The sequence below is a fragment of the Malania oleifera genome, chromosome 4 (assembly GCF_029873635.1).
Source record: "Malania oleifera isolate guangnan ecotype guangnan chromosome 4, ASM2987363v1, whole genome shotgun sequence".
NCBI lineage: Eukaryota > Viridiplantae > Streptophyta > Magnoliopsida > Santalales > Ximeniaceae > Malania > Malania oleifera.
This window is the reverse complement of record NC_080420.1, coordinates 95,356,811-95,378,246: the sequence shown is the minus strand read 5'-3', so window position 1 is coordinate 95,378,246 and position 21,436 is coordinate 95,356,811. Positions and strand designations below refer to the sequence as shown.

The following is a 21,436-nucleotide window of genomic DNA, read 5'->3' as shown; positions in this document are numbered from 1 at the left end:
ATTGGTTATAATATGAGATTATTGGCTATAGCATGCTAAACTTTGAGCTGAAAAGGAATGAGATAATTTCTGCTTGAGTGACACGTTAGTCTCCATATATTTTACCTCATTCCTCTGAAATGTTCAAAGTAAAAGTTAAGGGCTTAACTGAGTAAAATATCTGGAACCTTGTATTTTTTAGATGAATAACATTAATTATCATATCTTGAATAATATCTCATAAGTGTGCTAGAATAAAATCCACTTCCAAATGGACAAAGGTAATTTTTACCTAGTAAATACTTTTTAATGCTTAATTCATCACTAAATATAAATATCTTAAGTTAAGCATCTTTTGTCCATTGCACATAATTGAGCTTTAGGGATCCATCTCATACTATATATCATTTTATCCTAAATTCACTTTTGAACTTAAAAGTTTGATCAAAATTAAGTCATCACTCTGGTCATAAGCACTGAATATCATAAATTCCTAATCTACTAGTGCTTATTAATAGACATCCTTTTATAATCAAATTAGGGGCAAGTTTGTTATATTAAAATATTCCCTTTGTGATTAAAAGGTAAAAAACTCTCTAATTTTGGTTCACTGCCTCCTCCATAGGAAATCTTTATCAAACCACGATCATATCAGGTGAAGATTCATCCATTCATTGGTTCATATCCTAGCTCAAAATAGTGATCATATTTAAAGGATACCTTCCATCTGTGGTAAATCATAAATCACCAAAGAGCATTATTCAAAAATATTCATATACTCCTAAATGTTCTTTGCCTAAAAAGTTTGGACATATTCGCTAGGACAAAAATATTTTGAATATTGTCCACTCGTGCTCACTTCTAAATACTCTTATGAACTCAATAGTGAATTAATTCTTAAGAGTATTTTTGTGCAACCCTTTCATAAGCTCTCAAATAAAAATCAAATCAATTAGAGCTTCATATCTTTTGAATAGAGGTGAATGGCAAAGTTGAATGTTATAGGTCTCACTCTAGATGAAGGTACAAATGCCTAAGAGACCTATGCACGAGTAGTTAAAATGATAAATCATTCAAACTCAAGCCTCTTACACGTTGAAATTCATAATAAAAGAGGTAAGGTAGGCTTATGACCCTGAAGAAATATTGCTTGTGACTTTTTGGTTCTCTAAGCCAAAGCATTCAAGGTCAAATGTAAATCATTGAAAATTTAGGGCACTTGGCTAATAAATTAAAAGATGGAAAATGAATATGAGGGTGATGAGTTGAGTGCATAACTGAGGGGGAGCATTTCTCTTTATAATTTCATAGCCATATAAATTAAATACTCTCATGATCCTACTTTGGTTATGCTTGTATGCCTATATGAGAACAGAACTGTAACTCACTATCCATATTCTGCTGAATGGTAAATTTTATCTGATGGATAGTTAGTTTTGTTTAAAGGCTTTTGACTACTAGATTGCATGCTTGAACTAGAACGCCAAATGCATAGCTAATGTAGTATTGTGAAATGCATGTCGGTAGTTGATAGTAGGAATGCATGCTGATTGAACTAAATACCACTTGCATGGCTGATGCAGTGGCATGTACTGCAGAGAACTACTAGGTTATTTGGTGTATGATTTTGTGATCTGCAGGATGGAAAAATGGTCTATTTACAGACGGCATGCTACCGAAATTTTGCTAAATCCTTCCTAAAATGATCAACGTCCATAAACTATGTGCTAACATGTTTATGATATGCTACATGCTAAAATATTTTTTGAAAGGATGAGTGAATGTTAAATAAAGATTGAACTTCATTCTTAAATACACATTGCATATGCTTGGTAAAAATTATTTGCATGAAAACATACAAGGGAGATGTGCTCCATCCTTAGATAAAAGCATTAATATCTTGAGGACTTATATGCATTATGTTTCGCTTTTTGAATATTGAGGCTCTTCTAAACATCATATCCTACTCTTAAAGCTCTATATATAGATATGGATTGTTCTCAGGTTTATGAACGCTATATTATGTCTTAATATGTATTTTTTGATGCATTTGTGGTCTAGAGGAATGATTATACTGGTTGCATATTAGAAGTGAATTAGTCAATACACAGTATAGTTGTTCTAAAGATTCAAAATGATTGCTTATACTGCTTGGCATACTTAGTGGAATTAGTTTTTGATAAGTATAAGTAGTTCATTTCATCTAAGCTAGCATTTAAATCTAAAGGAAGAGATTTTATAAAAATTCCATTTCTTATGCTCACCTTACATTTAGCTTAGATTTATTGCTCAATGTGGCATATGTGTTTCAAAGCATAATGACTTGTTGGCTCACATTAAATTTTAAATGAAAATAGGTTGCTCATAGCCATATGATCCAACATTGAATTTTCTGATTTTTTTTTTTTTTTTTTTTTTGTCTATGTGGTTAATTTTTTTTGTTATATTTTGGAATGCTCTTAAATGTTTAACCAGAAAAATAAAACTTACTTGAACATTTGAGTTAAAGTTTCTTTTTCAACAAGCATAATCCCTTGTACTTACTGGTTATATATCAAAAGGGAAAATTCTTTTAAATTTTTATGGCACGAAATGTTTTTTAAAACTAAAATTTCTTTTCCTCTTGCCTCAAACTTAAAAGATTCATGACATATTGTATTTAAATGAAATTCGAATGTTTGTCATGAAGGTCAATTTTTTTAAAATCTTTATTGTTTATAAGATTTTCTTAAAAAATGGCATTGTATATTTGAAATACATGCCAACTTGTTAGACTAAAATCATGCTCAAACCTACACTTTGCTATCATAAACCATATGCTTTTTACTCCAATATTTTACGGGTCTTATATAATATTTAAATTATAATGGTTTGTTGATACTTCTGGTCTAACCATGTTTAACATGTTATTTTAATCTTAAATGGCCAGTTACACCATTTTTGTATGCAAAATTGCAAAATGTTTTTCAAACAGCTATAAATTTTTCTATGCAAAATTTTTGTATCAAAAATGGGGAGTTCTCTTTTTAAGCTAAGTCTATTTTTAATGCTCAAATTGTTTTATACTTCACTTAGCCATTTTTGCTAATGCCAAAAGAAGGAGAAATATTCTTACAAAAATGAGTAAGTGGAAATTTGAGTAAGAAATATTGGGGGATTCATTTTGGTATCTGAACTTAACTATCAATCCACACTTGGTATATGGGATCCATACTTGGTATCTGAGCTTAACTGTCAATCCACACTTGGTACTAGGCTTCAATGTCAAACTTAAATGCATATTGTTTTGTAATGTATTTTTTCTTGGATATGCTTGAACTGTACTAGATTTTTAAATTATGCATATTCTTAGGGGGAGCCTTTTCAAGTTGTACCCATTTTTGCTCTCGTATTTGTCACATCAAAAAGGGGGAGATTGTTGACTTTATGAGTCCTATCCCATTTTGATTATGATAAATCTAAAATATCTCACTTGTGCATCTAGTATTTGAAAAGATATTTATATTAGAAGACATGATGAGTCGAGGTACAATGGAAGCCATGAGGAATTGAAAGCTTACTTCACTTAGCGTGTGGCATGGCAATTTGAAGAGCAAGAGTTGAAGACATTTTTAACTTGAATTGTAATTGCATTAAGTTTGGTCTATAATATTGCATATCTTGCATGATGGGATTGATTGCTTAACTCAGGATCATAGACTGATCTTAGGAAACCACAATTTTCATAGAAAACCTTCTACACAAAATTTCAAACTCATACACATAGGTTTGAAAAGCTGAAAAGCTTTAAGGTCAAAATAGGGCCAAAATACTATTTTTAACCAAGCCCATTCGACCGAACATTACATGTTTTAAAAGCCCCAGTTGACAAGCCTGATGTTTTAACATGTTTTCAAAAACCCCAGTCGACTGGTCCATTTTGCTCATGAAAACCCCAGTCAACCGGACCACATTTTTGGCAAAATTCAAAGGCCTAGATGACCGGCCCAAAACATACTTAAAAAGGCAAGTCGACCGACTATATGATTCGGCATACTAGATCTCGAGCCCAATCGACCGAACCATTGAAGTTTTGGAAATCGCCTAAGGCTAGTCGATCGATGTTGTTCCCAATCGACCGGACCCCTCGATGCTTTTGAAAAAGCACTTAGGCCATTTGACCGACGCTATTCCCAATCGACCGAACGTCTTGGGTTGGGCAATTTTTAAGCCAAAAAGCAGTTATTAATTTTAAATTAAACTTTTTAATAATGCCCAATAGGTCCTTAACAGTCATTTTTTTAAAGACTATAAATAGCCCACTCAAAACTCTTTTATTAACTTTTAATTATCTTGCATTCTCTCAAAATTATTTTGAGTTTTATTCTCTTTAGCAAGCAAGCATTCATACTCTCTTACTCTCATTTATTTGAAAATATTTTTAAGAGAGCTTTGATTTTCTTTTTACTCCATTTGCAGATTTATTGCTTTTGAGGGTTGTTGAAAGAAACATTTATTTGAGGCATTTATTTACTCCCACTTATTTTCTTGATAAATATTTTTTGAGAAACTTCTTCTAGCTTGTGAATCTTTGTGCATTCTCATTGCAAGATTCAAAAGTTCACTTGTCTTTATTGTAAAAATCTTAAAAAACCCTAGCTTCCCTTGAACTAAATTTTTGAATATCATTTTGGGGAAATCTCTTGGGGGGTTTAAGATCTTTGAAAAACATATATTTCATATTTCATTTTTAAAATCAAAGATCATATACTTATATATTCTCTCATATTATTTCATATATATACTTTTGAGAGAAAAACCATATAAACTCATTTGAGCATAAATCCTATCATATAAGAGTGCATTTAGAATTTCATTGTACACTTTAGCTTATTTGAGAAACACTTATTGTACACAAAAATCTATTTCATATTATCCCTACGATTCAGGTAGTGAACCATGTTCCAAGTGTGGGGCCTGAAGAGGAGGGCACCATCATGTAAGTGTAACTATAAAGACCCGAAAAATTAAAATGATTAAAATAATTAGGAAAAATAATAAATGAACATATAAAAGGAATAGTATGAAAAAAAAAATAGTAATAATAAAATATTAATTAATTAATTAATTATTATTTAATTGAATTAATAAATTAACTAAATGTTATTTAATTGAATTAATTAAATTAAATATATGATATTTATATGTTTATATATATATGTGTGTGTGTATATATATATACATATATATATATATATATGTTTATAAAAAAGATTATAATATTATAATATAGTATATTATATTATATATTGTATATGAATCTGGATGCTCAGAAACATCCAAATTCAATTTTTGATTTGCAGTCTGAGAAAGAGTTCACGCCCCCTGCGAGCCACGCTCACGTTTGTCCCTTCTCTCTTTCTCTCAATTTCTCGGTGGATTTGCAGCGGATCAGAAAATGAAAGGTGTTGTTGGATTCCTAGTTCCGCTGCCGACATTTCTACTAGAACAGATTTGTCGTGGGAACGGCTTAGACACTGCTCCTGGGGAAAGGTAATTTTTCCCTATATTCCTAATTTCTTTGTAAATATGCGGTTAAATCGACGATCGGGCACCACCACGTGGTCCTAACCACGGTTGTCGTCATTTTGGCGTAGGTAAACTTCCAATTGGGGTTTTTTAGACCCCACTCCAAAATGAAAGTGAGATTTGAAAATTTTGGCAAATTGGGTATATTTGCGGGTATTGCTATTTATTTGGGAATTATGGCACTAGGAAATATTTAAATAGTATTTTATTCAGGAATAATTTATTATAACTAGGAATTTAATTTCAGAATCCAAGTGAGCGCGGCAGGCATCTTTTCGGGGTCCCTATTGGCGTAGTGCAAGAAATCAGGTAAGGGGAAATTACATATTAAATTAGATTTTATGAAATTAAAGGTAATAATTTATGTTATATTACATGTATGTTTTGTGAATTATTAAAATGCCAACCATGTAAAATTATGATTTCTGAGCTTAGGACCACTTATTTAGTTATGTATTTGTGGAAATGAACTGAACAAAGTGGAAGGAATTTTCTGGATAATTATGTAAGAAATGGAAATTATATTTTCAGTAATTAAATGCTAAATGTGGGTTGGCCTATTTTACAGTAATATGTATGAATTTTACTGTTAAATTGTATGGCATGAGATTCTATGCAAATATATGTTAAATGTATGAGATGCAGGCTAAGTAAGTAAGACATTATGAATAAAATGTGATATGGACAATGTTGTTTGTGTATGTTAAATGCAACCATGTAAATGTAAGACAGCTGAAAGACAACCATATTAGCAGATCTAGCTCATTTCTATGTGGACTAACTGATGACAGCTAAAAGAAGCTGTGTTAGTAGATTCTAGCGCATTTCTATGTGGACTAACTGATGATGGCTAAAGACTAGTTGTAGTACGAAGGAATGAAATGAAATGTTATACAATGAAATAATAATGGAATTACAATGCAATGAAATGAAATGTAAAACGTGAATGATACAAATGGGAAAGAGTCACTTAAAGTGAAATGCAATCCAATGTTAAGTTATGAATATGAACGGATGTGTATGATTGAATAATGATAGAAAGAATGATGTATTATGATATTAGAAGTATGTATGTACGTAGAACATGTTATGATTGGGCGACGCCAACTCTTCGCCCAAGGGCTTGCTGAGTAAGGCGAGTGCCCTGGTTGTATTAGGTGTAGCAGTAGGCTGCATAACGTGCTAGGGTAAAGGGAAACTACTTGTATGGACGAGTAGATTTCCCTATTTCTGGGAGCCTTTGCTGGTAAATTTTTGTATGAATTGTGTGAGTAAGAGATCAATTTATCACTTGAGGGCTTACTGAGTAAGGTGAGTGCCCTAGTATGCTTTAGCTATGACCTTTGGGTTGCCAAATGTATCAGAGTAGAGGGGTGCTACTTGTATGGGCGGGTAATCACCCCTATCCTTGGGTAATCTCGTGGGTAAATCTCTGCATGTGATTGTTTAGGTTCATAAAATGGTTTTAATGTTATGATAATGATTTGCAAATGTATTTAAAATGATATCTACATACCTCATGTTGGTCACACGCTGTGTTTAATATATTGTTTCTTCCCTTACTGAGATGTGTCTCACCCGAATATGAATTTATCTTTTTCAGGATTTCCTCGAGATCGAGCTTAGAAAGCTCGAGGTTTTTATAGCATTATTGGGAAATAGAAAAAGAAAAGGGTATATTTCTATGTTAATTTTGAGATGTATATGTTATATTTTATGTTTTGTATTTAAGTCTTCTAGATATTATGAAAGGTTGTGAAACATACTGGTATTATGAATACTGAATAATGTTTGGAGATATGTATATATTTGAATACAGGTGGATGATTAATTTATTATGGTTGGTAGATGGATTTAGAAAACTCTGGTATTATATAATTGGGAGATTATATTTATGTTTTCCGCTGCGTATATGTTGATTATGGATTATCAGGGATTTTATCATGTATAACGCGCCGGACCTGGGTTTAAGGGTTCGGGGCGTTACAGTAACGGTTTGGCTCCGCCTGATCAAGGGAGCTAGGAGGGCACCATCCTATATGGTGTGTAACGGTTTGGCTCCTCCCGGTTAAGAAATTTAAGGGGACTCCACCCTATAAGGAACTGTAAATGGCTTTCTACTCTGCCCGATTAAGTGAGCAGGATAGTAGAATCCTCAAGTGGGTTGGCTTGAGGTGATGACGTAGGCGGGTACAGCCAAACCTCATAAAAATCTTGTGTTTGCTCTCTCTCTCTCTCTCTATCTCTCTCTCTCTCTCTCTCTCTCTCTCTCTCTCCTTCTCTCTTTAATTTCAGTATTTGCATGCTTATATTTAAATTGTTGTGATTTCTATATATATGTTTGAATATTTGCATGCTTGAATATTTGTGGGTTTTGAGATTGATTGGTAATCCTAGGTTTGAGTAATACTAGTTGTGATTTTAAAAATAGGACATACTTAACCTAGTATTTTTAAAATACGCAATTCACCCCCTCCTTCTTGGGAATACACCATTCCTCTCAGTATATGTATAAAATGTCTATATTTAGATGTTAAGACAAATGTATGCTAGTAATGTAGTATTTTAGTGAGTGTATTTTATTTTGTCTATATCAAAAGAAAAATATTGAAAATCTCAACAACAAAAAAATTGTTTGAGTTTAATCCTTTGGTTTTCATAGTCTATTTCTAACTTATGATGGGATAAATGAAAGAATTTTACTATATGGTGTTTTCTCCTCCTTATACCTAGGCATGATAGGGGTTTGAGGATTTAAAAATCATATGATTTGAGAAGGATTAGGGTTCCAATCAGCAAAATTACATGAAATGAGTCATGGTTAGTTTATTTTTTGTCAGTCTTCTCTTTTCTAAATATATTTACAAAAATTCCAAAAATATGTGTTTTTGTAGTGTTTTCTCGATTTTTCAATTAGACCGATGATGAAACCCCTTGATTTTCAAAAATTCATGCATCTCACCATATTTCGTTTAAACTTGCTCATTCACTCTTTTCAAATACTGGTAATACAAGCTCAGTCTCCTTTTCTTAAAACTTTGGTTTTCCAAGTCGGGGTAATACAAGCCCATTTTTTTTTTTTTTTTCAAACCAATTGTTTCTCATTCATCATCATCACTATCATCATATTTTCTTCAAAACTTAGGATTCTGAGGCCAACGCCTTTTAGAGCGATACTCTGGAATCCTTGAAGCCATGTTGGAGTGCTTAGACAATAATTTTATCACTGGAAGACCAAAATGGGTATTCTCTATCTCTCTCTCTCTCTCTCTCTCTCTCTCTCTCTCTCTCTCTCTCTCTCTCTCTCTCTCTTATTTGAAGGCAATACTTACGTAATTTCAATAACTGTTGTGTGAACGGGTGTCGTAAGGGTGTTGAGAGGTTGATCATCATTGAGATGATTGGTTGATCACCTTCCCTATGCACAAGTATACTTCTGAACTCTAAATCTGGTTTTCGCAGACATTTTGCAGGGTTTTATTTATTTTCCCTATATTTTCAAAAAAAAATGGCGACTTTTCTTTCAAATGTTTTTAACCCCATTTTCACCAAAAATCCTCTTTCTTTATTATTCGGGGACTACCAATCCCTATTCGTCTACCCCGAACAGAATCCGACGTCAACAATTGCGTAAATATATTAGCATGCCTTAGTTCAACTAATGTGTTAGTGATTGTTGAAAACTAGTCGAGGGATTAGTTTGGTATTTCTAAGGCTTTAAAACAAGGGGATCCATTATCTCCTTTCTTGTTCATGTTGGTGGTGGATTGTTTGAGTAGGCAAGTGCTTCCTGCCCAAGATCTAGGTGCGATTAGGGTGTGGTAGTTGATAGGGAGGAGATGGAGGTGTCTTATTTGCAATTGTCAGATTACACTATTTTATTTTTAGAAAATAATATTGAGAAATTTTGTGGAGTCCTTACGTTGCTTAGTGTCACGGGCTAAGCTTGTTCAGGGCATTATGCTTGCCTATGACCGCTTATCTCGTGTGTTTGGGATGGGTTTCCATCATGTAAATACTAGTGTAGGGTTATTTTCTAGTATTTATTTCATTGTAAGCCAAATAAGGCAGTATGACTCCTCGGTCACTTTGATGTTTCCTAGTGCCAGAGTGAGAATGGCATAGAAAGCTCTTAAGGGGAGGGTGAGTGTTCATCAGTCATTGTAAAACTCACTAGCAATTGTCAACGTGCTTAGCCTACTTGCCTCCCTCGCTAAGTACAACATGTCAACGGAGGATTTATTAATGAATTACGTTTGCTTCAATATTTACTGCTTGGTTGCCACGGCTTTCATGAATTGATTATTATTTCCGCTGCTATCTGATTGAATGTTAATGAAAGTGCTTCGTGGATGAATGTTGGTAAACAATAGGCTGGCTAGTTAAGCAAAAGTGCTTTTGCTAGCGCCGCACGGCCCTTCACAACAGTGTGAAAAAGGCGGACCGTGACATTTGGTATCAGAGCCAAGTCGGTGACACTTGGTGAGAGCCCAAGGTTGAGTTGCTACATGAATTCGATTGCCTTCATTGTTGGGTTTGGAAAGCTTTGGTAAGTGACCATGGCACCAAACAATGCTGAGAGGATTAGCGTGCTGGAAGCACAGGTTGAGGAAACAACCAACACTATGGCCGCGGAGGTGGCCCAGATGAGAGAACTTGTTGATGAAGTGAGAGGATCACAAAAACATCAAGCAGGTTTGATAGGCGACATGTCAGAGGACTTTTGCCACACTGTGGAAACTTTGCAAGCCCGGATGGCAGATCTGGATGCAAAGGTAAATGTGATGGTTCTTGCTATGGGGAACTCCAACACTCCGGGAGTTAGCAAGACCAAGGTACCAGAACCCAGGACGTATGGGGGTGCCCGAGATGCCAAGGAGTTAGAGAACTTCTTGTTTGATGTGGAGCAGTACTTTCGCGTTATGAGGATGGCCTCAGAACAGGCAGAGGTGGATACTGCGACCATGTACTTGGTTGGTGATGCCAAACTGTGGTGGCGTACCAAGTACCGAGAAATTGAAAATGGAAACTGTGTGATTGATAGTTGGGCAGACTTGAGGAGAGAGCTCAAGGCCCAATTCTTTCCTGAGAACGTTGAGTATAATGCAAGGAGAAAACTGAGAGATCTCAAGCATACGGGGTCAATCAGTGAATATGTGAAACAATTTTCTGTTTTAATGTTGGATATTCGGGATATGTCGGAGAAGGACAAGTTGTTCTATTTTCTTGAGGGGATGAAACCGTGGGCAAGAACTGAACTTCATAGGCAAAGGGTTCAAGACTTGTCAACTGCACAAGCGGCTGCAGAGCGCTTGACAGACTACGCTGGTGATGAGACCACTTCATCCAAACGGTTTGGCGGAGAGGGAAACAGTGGAAAGTCTTTCAAGAATGGCAAACCCAATAGTGGGGGAGCCGACTCTAAATCATCAACCTCACAGGAAGCTTCGTCGTCTCAAGGGTTCAACACACCCAATGGAAAGGGGAAGAGTAAAATTGAGTGTTTCTTGTGTCGAGGTCCTCATAGAGTTTTTGAGTGCCCTCACAAAGCATCACTTAATGCCTTACAGGCTTCCATTGTAGAACAGGCAGTGGAAGACGATGGGGAAGAGGATGATGCCCCAAGGGTGGGTTCAGTGCGGTTAGTGAACGCATTGGAAAAGCAGGCAAAAACACCGAAAGTTACACGAGCAAAAGGGTTAATGTTTGTGGACTTGAGGATAAATGGGAAGAGTACTCGCGCTATGGTGGATACGGGAGCTACTCATAATTTTGTTTCGCAGTTGGAAGCAGGGAGACTCAACTTATCCTTAGAGAAGGATACAGGACGCGTGAAAGCAGTTAACTCTGTAGCCCAGCCTACTCTAGGAGTAGCCAAGAAAGTGGCTCTAAAGCTTGGACAGTGGGAAGGTCATGCGAATTTCACAGCGGTGCCATTGGATGACTATCCAGTCATTCTAGGAATGGAGTTCCTAATGGGGACGAGGGCAGTGCTGATGCCTTCGGCTGGTTCCCTGTGTCTGATGGGAGATCACTCGTGCATGGTGCAAGTCGTTGCAACGAAAGGAGACGACGGGAAGTCCCTTTCAGCCATACAACTCAATGAAGGATTGGGTCAGGGTGAGCAGACACGTCTAGCCACGGTGGTGGTAGACAAAGAAGTAGGCCAAGAGCTGGAGCCTACGACCATCCAAGCGGTGTTGGATGAGGATAAGGAGGTGTTGCCGGATAAGCTGCCTCAAAATTTGCCTTCACGACGGACTGTGGAGCAAGAGATCAAGTTGTTATCAGGAGTGAAACCACCTGCTTAAGGGCCATGTTGGATTGCGCCTAGAGAGATAGTAGAGCTGGGGAAACAGCTTGATGAAGTGGAAGCGGGATGTGTTCGCCCTTCCAAAACACCGTTGGGAGCATCGGTGTCGTTTCAGAGGAAACATGAAGAGCATCCACGGAAGGTGTTCGACAAGCTGAAGGGAAACAGCCTAAATGTGAAGAAGGAGAATTTCTCTTTCGCTCGGCGGAGCAACAAATTCCTTGGTCAAGTCGTTGAACAAGGTCGTATCCGGAGGGGTATGGAGAAGGTAAAGATGATTCAAGAACGGAAGATCCCCACGACAGTGAAGGAGTTGCGTTCCTTTCTTGGCCTTACTAGTTTCTGCAGGAAGTTCGTTAAGGGGTATTCGCGGAGGATGACTCCAATAACAGGACTACTGGGGAGGTATTATTGGCCGCACACGCGGGATGATGTGGTTGATTATACCAAAACTTGTCTCACTTGCCAACAAGACAAGGGGGAGCGAAAGAAGTATGGTACTTTCATGGCCGCACCAAAGTACTGTTTGGCAGAGGGGACGACACAATTGTTCCTTGTGACTATTGTGAAACATTGGGGTGTTCCCCAAGTTATTATTTGTGACCAAGATTTAATGTTCACTGACAACTTCTTGACAGAATTTTTCAGGATATTCAGGTCACACCTTGACATCTCTTCAAGTTATCATCGACAGACAGACGAACAGATGAAGAGATTCAGAGAGCTACTAGATGAGTACTTGCGCCATTGTGTCAATGACAACCAGAGAATGGCGTGCAACTACTTGATGTGGCTCCGTTTTGTGGCAACGCCCAAAGGCGCTCAACAACCAACAAGAGCCCTTTTGAGCTTGTTACAGGCCAGCTGCCGCTGTTACCTCACACAGTGGGCGAGCCGTACAGACGAAAGAGTCCCAGGGCGTACATCTTCACCAGTGAAGGGAGACAGAATGCAGAGTTTGCCCTAACCTATCTAGAGAAAGCTTCTAAGCAGATGAAGAAGTGGGCAGATCAGGAGAGAAAACCGCAATTTCATGTCAATTGCCTCAAGCCATTCAACGCCAACACCAACAACCTGAGCAGAAGTCAGTCAAACAGCGCAGAGTTGAAGATAGTGCAACCTGATAGACATGATGTTGAAGAGATCCTTGCAGACAAAAAGTTCATATCTTCAAGGAAGAAGCGGCAGAAGTTCCTAGTGAAGTGGAAGTGCCTTGATGACAAAGAAATCAGCTGGATTTCTGCGGAAGATATTCAACTGTTCGTGGAAAAATTTGAAGCGTACCTACCGCCAAAAGTCTACGAGGACGTCGACCGCATAAGTGGAGGAGAATGTCACGGGCTAAGCTTGTTCAGGGCATTATGCTTGCCTATGACCGCTTATCTCGTGTGTTTGGGATGGGTTTCCATCATGTAAATACTAGTGTAGGGTTATTTTCTAGTATTTATTTCATTGTAAGCCAAATAAGGCAGTATGACTCCTCGGTCACTTTGATGTTTCCTAGTGCCAGAGTGAGAATAGCCTAGAAAGCTCTTAAGGGGAGGGTGAGTGTTCATCAATCATTATAAAACTCACTAGCAATTGTCAACGTGCTTAGCCTACTTGCCTCCCTCGCTAAGTACAATATGTTAATGGAGGATTTGTTAATGAATTACGTTTGCTTCAATATTTACTGCTTGGTTGCCACGGCTTTCATGAATTGATTATTATTTCCGCTGCTATCTGATTGAATGTTAATGAAAGTGCTTCGTGGATGAATGTTGGTAAACAATAGGCTGGCTAGTTAAGCAAGAGTGCTTTAGCTAGCGCCGCACGGCCCTTCACAACGGTGTGAAAAAGGCGGACCGTGACACTTAGCATTTTTTAAGAAGATTTCCAAGTCAAAAATAAATTTGGCTAAAGGTCGCTTAAGATGCATTAATTTGAGTACTATGGAGATAGAGGAACTTAGCCCTCTAATGGGTTCAATATGTTAACTTGGTCCATCTCTTATTTTGGCCTTACTTTTTGGGGAGCTAAGATTAGTTGCATTAGTGCTTCCCTTTCTAATATTCCCATTTATTTTCCTTTCCTTTTTTTTTCTCTCTTTTCAAACTTTCCACAAAAAGTAGCTAGGCGCTTGGAGAAGCTTATGAGATATTAAAACTAGTTTGATTATAAAGAGGACAAGAAGGATCACCTTGTTAGTTCGGAGGTGGTCAGGAAACCAAAATTAGAAGGGGAGGGGGGAATAGGGCTCGGTAATATGCTTTCTAAGAACATCTCCATAATTCTTATGATTATAGAGATTTTCCCTTGTCTAACTCCTTATAGTACAAGGTAAATATGAGAGTTATGGTATTCATAGGAATGGGTGGATAATAGGGGAATAGAATTGTAACTCATGTGAGTCTTAGAAATTTGTTTTATAGGTCTTTGGATAATTCTCCCCTCGTTCGTTTCACTATCGATGTCTATGATAGGGTTCATTTTTGTGAGGATATTTGGGTGGGTGAGACTTCATTAGAATTTTTAGTGCCTCGATTGTATAGACTATCTTTTACGCATAATGCATCGATTTTAGAATTTTAATCTTTTGAGGGGGATTTTGTTTCATGGGACTACTATTTATCAGGAGGCTCAATGAGAGAGATAAATAAACTTACCCACCTGTTGAGTGTTTTAAATTCTTTCAATCCTAATGGGAGGGGTGGCACTCTTCGGGTCTTTTGCTTCAAAGTATTTTCTTTCTTTCTTTTTTGTCCATCTTATAAATCCTTTGTTATAAAGTTGTGTGGAAGGCTAGGGTCTCTTTTAAGGTTTCTAATGAAAAAAAACCCTTTTAAGGTTCAAGTTTTCATTTGGGTTTTAGTTCTTAGCAAGATTAACACAAATGACTTGCTTAAACAAGGTCGTCAAGCTAGATGTATGCATGATGTGCCAAGAGTAGAAAAGGCTATCAAACTAGAGAAGAAGAAGAAGCCCTTCTTGTTAAAGACCAAAAACAAACCCCCCCCCCCCCCCCCCCCCCCTCTTTGAAATTTCAAAAATCTCAAGGACAATCTCAAGGACTTCCCCTGAGGTCTTTAGAATTTCAAAAACATCCCTTGAGGTTTGACAAAAAGACACAAATATTTCCTTATATTTTACAATAAGACAAATCTTCTGAGAATAAGTTTGTACTTTTTTGGCAAATCTCAAGCGAGATTTGTATCAAAAAGAGGTCCTTGTCTTTTTGTCAAACCTTAGGAGAAGTGAGTGTCATTTGCTCAATTGAGGGACCAGTATCATTATAAAAAATTATGACAATAAAAAAAATTCAAAAATTAAAAATTAAAAACAAAATCTAAAACTAAAACTAAAATATGAGCAAATGGGCTAATATTTTAAAATTCAAAATAAAAAGAAATTTTGATTCAAGAAATGCTTGTTTTTGTCCTTCAATCAGATAACAATTAGAAAAATATTATTAAAATAATAAATGCAAAAGATACAAATAAAAATTTATAATAAAAATAAAAATTATTATAATTATTTTACTTAATTACTATATTTTAAAATTCACTTTATAGGAACAGATTACTACATGTCACATTAAAAAATAATAAAAATATTTTTAAATGCTTTTCATTGTTTAAAAAAATTAGAATTTTTATGGATATTTTTGTTTTAATGATATTTTAAATTCACGTGATCACTATTTTAATTGTAATAAAAAATTATTACTTAAAAATGAATAATTTAATCCATAAAAGTTAATTATAAATATTAAAGTATATTGCCAATACAGTTGTCAAAACAAGTAAAAATCATTATTCAAAAAAAAAAAAAAAACAACTAGCAAAGGAAGCAAATGCGCTCGCATAAATTGTTTCTTCAACAAACAAAAACTAAAATAGAAGAAAGAAAATACAAGCGGTACCAAATATACTGCACATGATCACCAAATCTGTCATTACATGCATGTGTGGCCTGTTCATCAAAGCATGATAATTTGTGGGGGATCAGCACATCAACCAAAGTCCACTACTAGAGCTGAAGGCAATATCTTTTTGCTAGCACGAGCTTATTTGAAAGCCCTCTCTTCTTCATCATTAGTTTATCAATCCATCTGGTGTATTAAGAGCAGAGGCAGCTCCCAGTTAAGCTATAGATTTGAAGTCCTTTCCCTCTTGGCCAATCTAATCCCACATTTTTGTTATGTCAAGGACAAATATAGGCCATGGGTGCTCACCCTAACACAACCTAGCCAGCCAAGCCACCAAAACGAATGCCTCTTTAAGAAACTCAATCCAATCAATAGGGTAAATATAAGATGATGGTGAAATTGAGAGCCGCAGCAGGCATTACCTACATGCCCTTATGGTCTCGATTTCAGTATATAACGACTATAAGCTTACACTCAGAAGAAACGGGTTTACATACAACATTCATTACATTGACAAAACTAAAACTTAAACAATACGCTCTCTGAGCTTTTCTAGGCTTCATTTTTCTTCTTTTCTTGTTTTACCCTCTCTTCTATAGAAAAAGAAAAAGTGGGAAAAAGGCACACACACCAAAGTACAGTGTAGTTGTCCTTTCCTCTACGGGAGCCAACTAGCAGTTGTATGTCTGCATGCATTTGCAATACAACAGTCCTGCTCTATCTCCCAACACAAAACACTGGCAACCGAAAAGAAAAACAAAAAAGGAAAGATATAAAATAGGATATATTTGGCTTGAGAAGAGCTTGGCTGGGAGAGAGTTACTAACCATCTTGCCGTGATGCACTCAAACCATCATTTCTCTACCAAAAATCCAGCTGAAGGGAACAGTCGTTGCTTGTTTTGCCCGTCCTTGAGCTCTCTCCTCCAACCTTCTAATTCTCGAGGGCAATCCACAGACAAAATCTTGTGCTTTATTCCCCTCACCAGAAAGGCCAGTCAATTTCTCTATGTTCCATCTTCCAACCAGGAATTCTAAAATATCAGCATAATCCTTCGCTGTGTACACTCCAAGCCGCTGGGCAACAGATGAGAAGTGTTCAAAAAGGTTGTCATCCAAGCCATCATACATCAAATGCGCTGGCATTGAGATTTTCTTCTTCATCATGTCAGAAAAAGCCAAGACGGTACCATTTGGATCAATCTCAAGGAGCTTCTCCACTATCTTAGTATAGGCAGTTTCGTGGCGCTTCTCGTCTGCGGCAATAGTTCCACATATCTGTGCCAGTTTCACATCCCCATGCTCCTTGGCAAGCCTGGCTGTGTTCCCATGAGAAACAAATGTTGCCCTCTCTTGAAATGAAGTGTAGATGAAACCAAGGTAGGGGCTGTTTTCAGTTTTTGGATCCTAAAAATTTGGATATAGGAGTGGGGGGGAATGGTTAACCAGCTATCACTGCATGTTATCTAGCAGTTCCATTAATAAAGAAATAGCTAAGCTGTCCAGCAAGAAGTTGTGATATAAGTCGTATAAATTAGAAGGGGGGGGGGGGACAAGTTATCATAACTGCCAAACACCAATGAAAGTTTAAAAACCAATGATAAACCTTGTAAAACAATGTATTTTATGATCTTTCACTGAGCTAAACAACTTAGATGCCAAAAACATATAAATGATAAACCATCCACCAAGAAATGGCACCAACATTTGCTGCCTTAACATTAAATTAAACAAATACAATCCTGAAGGAACCAACAACCCTATAAAGAGTAATCAGTTATATACGCTTCTTCTCAGTTTGGCAAGATGGGCCCCACAACAGAAAGAGCAATTTGGACAATAATATAAAAGTTCTTTTCCTTTCTTACATGTCAACATCCTAAACAGTAAGTTATAGTTCAGTTCCGATGTAGAGATTCAACGTTTTATTAGAATTAAGAAGCAGTCAAAGGAAAACTGAATATAAAAGCATTACAAGGGAGATCTACCACTGTATGTCTGTCAGGAATCTACCTAAAAACTGTAAAACAAGTTTTATTTCTTTAACGTCTACTTCAGATCCTGCTTCTAAGCTGGAAATACTCTTCACAATATTGTCACATAAAACCAAAAACGCATCTACCAGTGCTCACAGTTAGCAGCTTATCCAGTTAGTTCATTTTTTAAATTTCTATCTAGTTTATTAGAAAGCATTTGGGGTTGGGGGTGGGGGTCGGGATCGGGGTGGGGGTGGGGGTGGGTTTACAAGTTTATGAAAATGTGAGTCCATGAAGATTTCTTCACAAGCTTGAAATTTGTTGATGTCCCCTCTCCCTCCCCAATAATAATAATAATAATTAAAGAGTTCATAAAAATACACTTCAACAGATCTGAACCAAGTAAGGTGGGGGAACTTACCATTCCAGATCCTATCAAATATTGAATTGTCTTCTCAATTTGCTTCATGTCAACTCGTCCACAAAGATAAAGATACTTGTTGAGGAGGTCCCCATGCCTATTCTCTTCAGCAGTCCATGCCCTTGTCCATATTGCCCAAGAAGTAAGGCTTGCACCCGTCTCATCTCGAACCCCATCTAGGGTATTCAGCATTGTCTGGTAAGTTGGAAGTGCTTCCTCTGTGATCATATCTCCAACCAACACAACAAAATAGTCATCAGGAATTTCCCTAGCTCTCTCTCTCAGCTCCTTAACTTGATCATAGAATCCTTCTGATGCGGGATCTGGAAGAAAATCATTTGGCTGCCAGCATTTCTCTACTGGCTTTAGGTGCACCAAAATGTTCTTCTCAGCCCAATCCTCCATGGATTTGAAAATTTCTATCTTTTGTGGTGGCATGGAATGGGTTACTTGAACATGAACCTCACGTGGAGGGGTATAGGGCTTCTTCAGAACCTCAACCTCTCTACATAATAACAAAAGAAATTATATTAAAGAATGCAGTGTATAAAATTCAAGAGAACTCGAATGGCCAAAGGTACAAAAAGCATACAGTATATAAATTCAAGAGTAACCATGCATTCTGCATATATTAAATTTGTGGCTGACATTAACTTTGCATAGGTAAACAAAAAGTACGAATCATCGACAAATCCGCCCAAATTAAACAAGCAGGAAAAAAAAACAAGTAAAAGAACGAGATTAAGTAACAGTAATCTTGAAGGAATGGACTTGCCATCAGTGTCATGAGAACAGCTCTGCCTGCAATATTCATAATATTCATGGAAGAGCAAAAAATTTTATACTCAGATATTGCAGTCAGACAGGGCATGCAATTCTGATGATCATTTTTCAGGATTTGAGATTACTTTTTCCATACATGTAAAAGGTATTAGTCGGAAAGAAACAGAGCAATGATGAACAGAAGGAGGATGCAAGTTCATTTTCATACAATGCAGGTAGATTCCTAATGTGTGCATTTGTTGTGTTTGTGTTTCATGTGTTTTGATACTAATTTTTAGCGTACACCTTGTCTAATAATGGCTGGCTTTTTTCTGGTATGCAGGCAAGGGTGTTGATTTAGAACTGGATTGAAAGACTGAGCTAGAACCACCCACTTAAATAACAGAACCTGCACAATTATAAGAGATCTGATTCTTGTACAATTTTGTTATGGCTATTTAATAAATGGCTGAGTCTGATTTTGTTCAGGTTCTCCACCATTTTCAGAACTTATTGAGACCCACAAGTATACCAGAACCATTTAGTTACAAAGTCCTCCATAACCCCATCTCAGCAGTAAGCACACATCTATTCAACTATTCCTCTCTCTCTCCCTTGAATTCCAAAGTTGATGTTTGTGAGTTGGCACACCACACTGCCTAAGGAATTAAAGATTATGTACATATAACTCATAGTTTTAGCTATCAAAAAATAAAAATTGGAGGCTTGGCAATAAATGACCCAAGGACATACAGTTTATAAACTGCTACATCATAAAAGCGTGTCTTAATTTAAAATGCCAGAAAAAATTATGTGCAGGGTTCAGGAACCAAGAACTGTATGTTTTGGTTCCAAGATTTAGGGCAATTTAATTAATGGTTCAGCTCTGGTTTTGCCCTTTAAAAAGACGGATCCATTGAGAAACTATTCCAGGCGGACTAATTGAAAAACCCAAATCTCTGATTTGGGCGTTGGAGTATTCAGATTCTCTATTCTTTGCCAATATACTTACTTTAAAAAACAAAAGATTAAAAAAAAAAAAAAAAAGAGAGAGAGAGAAGTAAGAATTCAATAGGACACGGAAATAGTCCTATGGATATAAAAACCAACAGATCCAACACAACTGAAAAGGAAAAACAGGAGAATAAAAAAAAGCCACATCCATCACACAAGTTCCATAGAGAAATATCTAGTGAAATGAACAAAGTTCATATTCACCACATGAATTAAAGAATTGAAAAGATTATCAAAAAAAAATGAATCAACACAAGCAACACCTATATAAATTTCAAAAAATTGTTAAAAAAAAAACCTTGCATGCATCAATCAGAAACCATAATAAAATCAACCAGACAGACAAACCCATCCCATAGATGATAAGAAATGAAAATAAATTATAAAATGAGATATATATATATACATATATATATACATACATATATATATATATATATATATATATGAAATTAACATAAAAATGAACAAAATAAACGTGTGATCATAAATCACTTACATCGCATTCATTTGGACACGCAAACAAACATCATATTCACCATCGATGAAACCGAGAAACACCTCAAAATGAATCTAACATCAACGAATTCTAGAATACAGCCAGAGAACCACACAGAAAACAGCAATTGAAAGAAGGAAGACACAAGAAATCATAATAACCGCCCCGCGCAGCATGTAACGCAAAATTCAGCATAAGCACCAAATCGATTTTTGAACACACCCATTTAACTATATGCAAAAAAGAAACAAGATAATATAGGAAAATGTATTCACTTCGTTGTGGGGTGAATGGTGGAAGCCATGGAAGCTCTATGAGATCTGAGGTTCCGGGGTTGAGGAAGAGCACCCGATGAGAGCCTGTGAGATGTGAAGGTAAGGGGATTGAGTTTCAGAGCCATTATTTCTGAAAATATTTTCCTTGATTTGCCTCGCTTAGCTTCCTCAAAAACAACGAAACCAGAAGAAAACGAAGGCGGAGGAGAAAACGAGAGACACAGAAACGAGGGACGGGGAGGGCGTGAGAAACGGGAAGCCAAATAGTAGTCAATTAGAGAATAGTCCATGATTTTCTCACTAATTACGCATTAGCCAATTTTTTTGGATTCTCTATCTAATCAATTAAATAAATATACCCTTGTGTAAAGTCCACATACTTCAAATAGCTTTGCTAACAATAAAACATTCATTTAATATTATATGTCAACAATATCTCCCTTAGATCACTCCCAACATCTTTGGAGATCCTTAGGATTTTCTATTCGCCAAAAAAAAACATTTGGCCATCATAGAATGTATTATTGCGATTTATTTCCATTAATTAGTGGTTAGAACATATTGTATACAGTTAACAATGTTATAACTAAATAAATTTATTTATGAAAATTATTTTGAAGTTTCCCCTAGCATCTCATAGTGTTTTAGGCAATGCTTCAAATCGTGTAAAGAGTCATGCGATACTAGTTGTAGTACACAAGCTAACTTGTAAGTCGATTTAAC

The 21,436-nt window shown here is 36.4% G+C and overlaps 1 protein-coding gene across 3 annotated transcripts; it reads right to left on the bottom strand.

Moving 5' to 3' along the window:
• Positions 1-15,685: 15,685 nt before the first annotated feature.
• LOC131152605 (stearoyl-[acyl-carrier-protein] 9-desaturase, chloroplastic-like) lies at positions 15,686-21,070 on the bottom strand. Of its 3 annotated transcripts, none has more exons than XM_058104350.1 (4): positions 20,714-20,984; positions 18,164-18,668; positions 16,595-17,173; positions 15,686-16,084 (listed from the first exon to the last, which is right to left on the bottom strand). In XM_058104350.1, the coding sequence occupies exons 1-3, from the start codon at positions 20,836-20,838 to the stop codon at positions 16,613-16,615; spliced, it is 1,191 nt and encodes a 396-aa protein (XP_057960333.1). In that variant the 5' UTR covers positions 20,839-20,984; the 3' UTR covers positions 15,686-16,084; positions 16,595-16,612. The 3 variants fall into 3 exon arrangements, with proteins under 3 accessions (XP_057960333.1, XP_057960332.1, XP_057960331.1); XM_058104349.1 differs by lacking the exon at positions 15,686-16,084 and adding an exon at positions 16,117-16,504; XM_058104348.1 differs by lacking the exon at positions 15,686-16,084 and having other exon boundaries at positions 16,117-17,173; positions 20,714-21,070.
• Between the last annotated feature and the right edge of the window lie 366 nt (positions 21,071-21,436).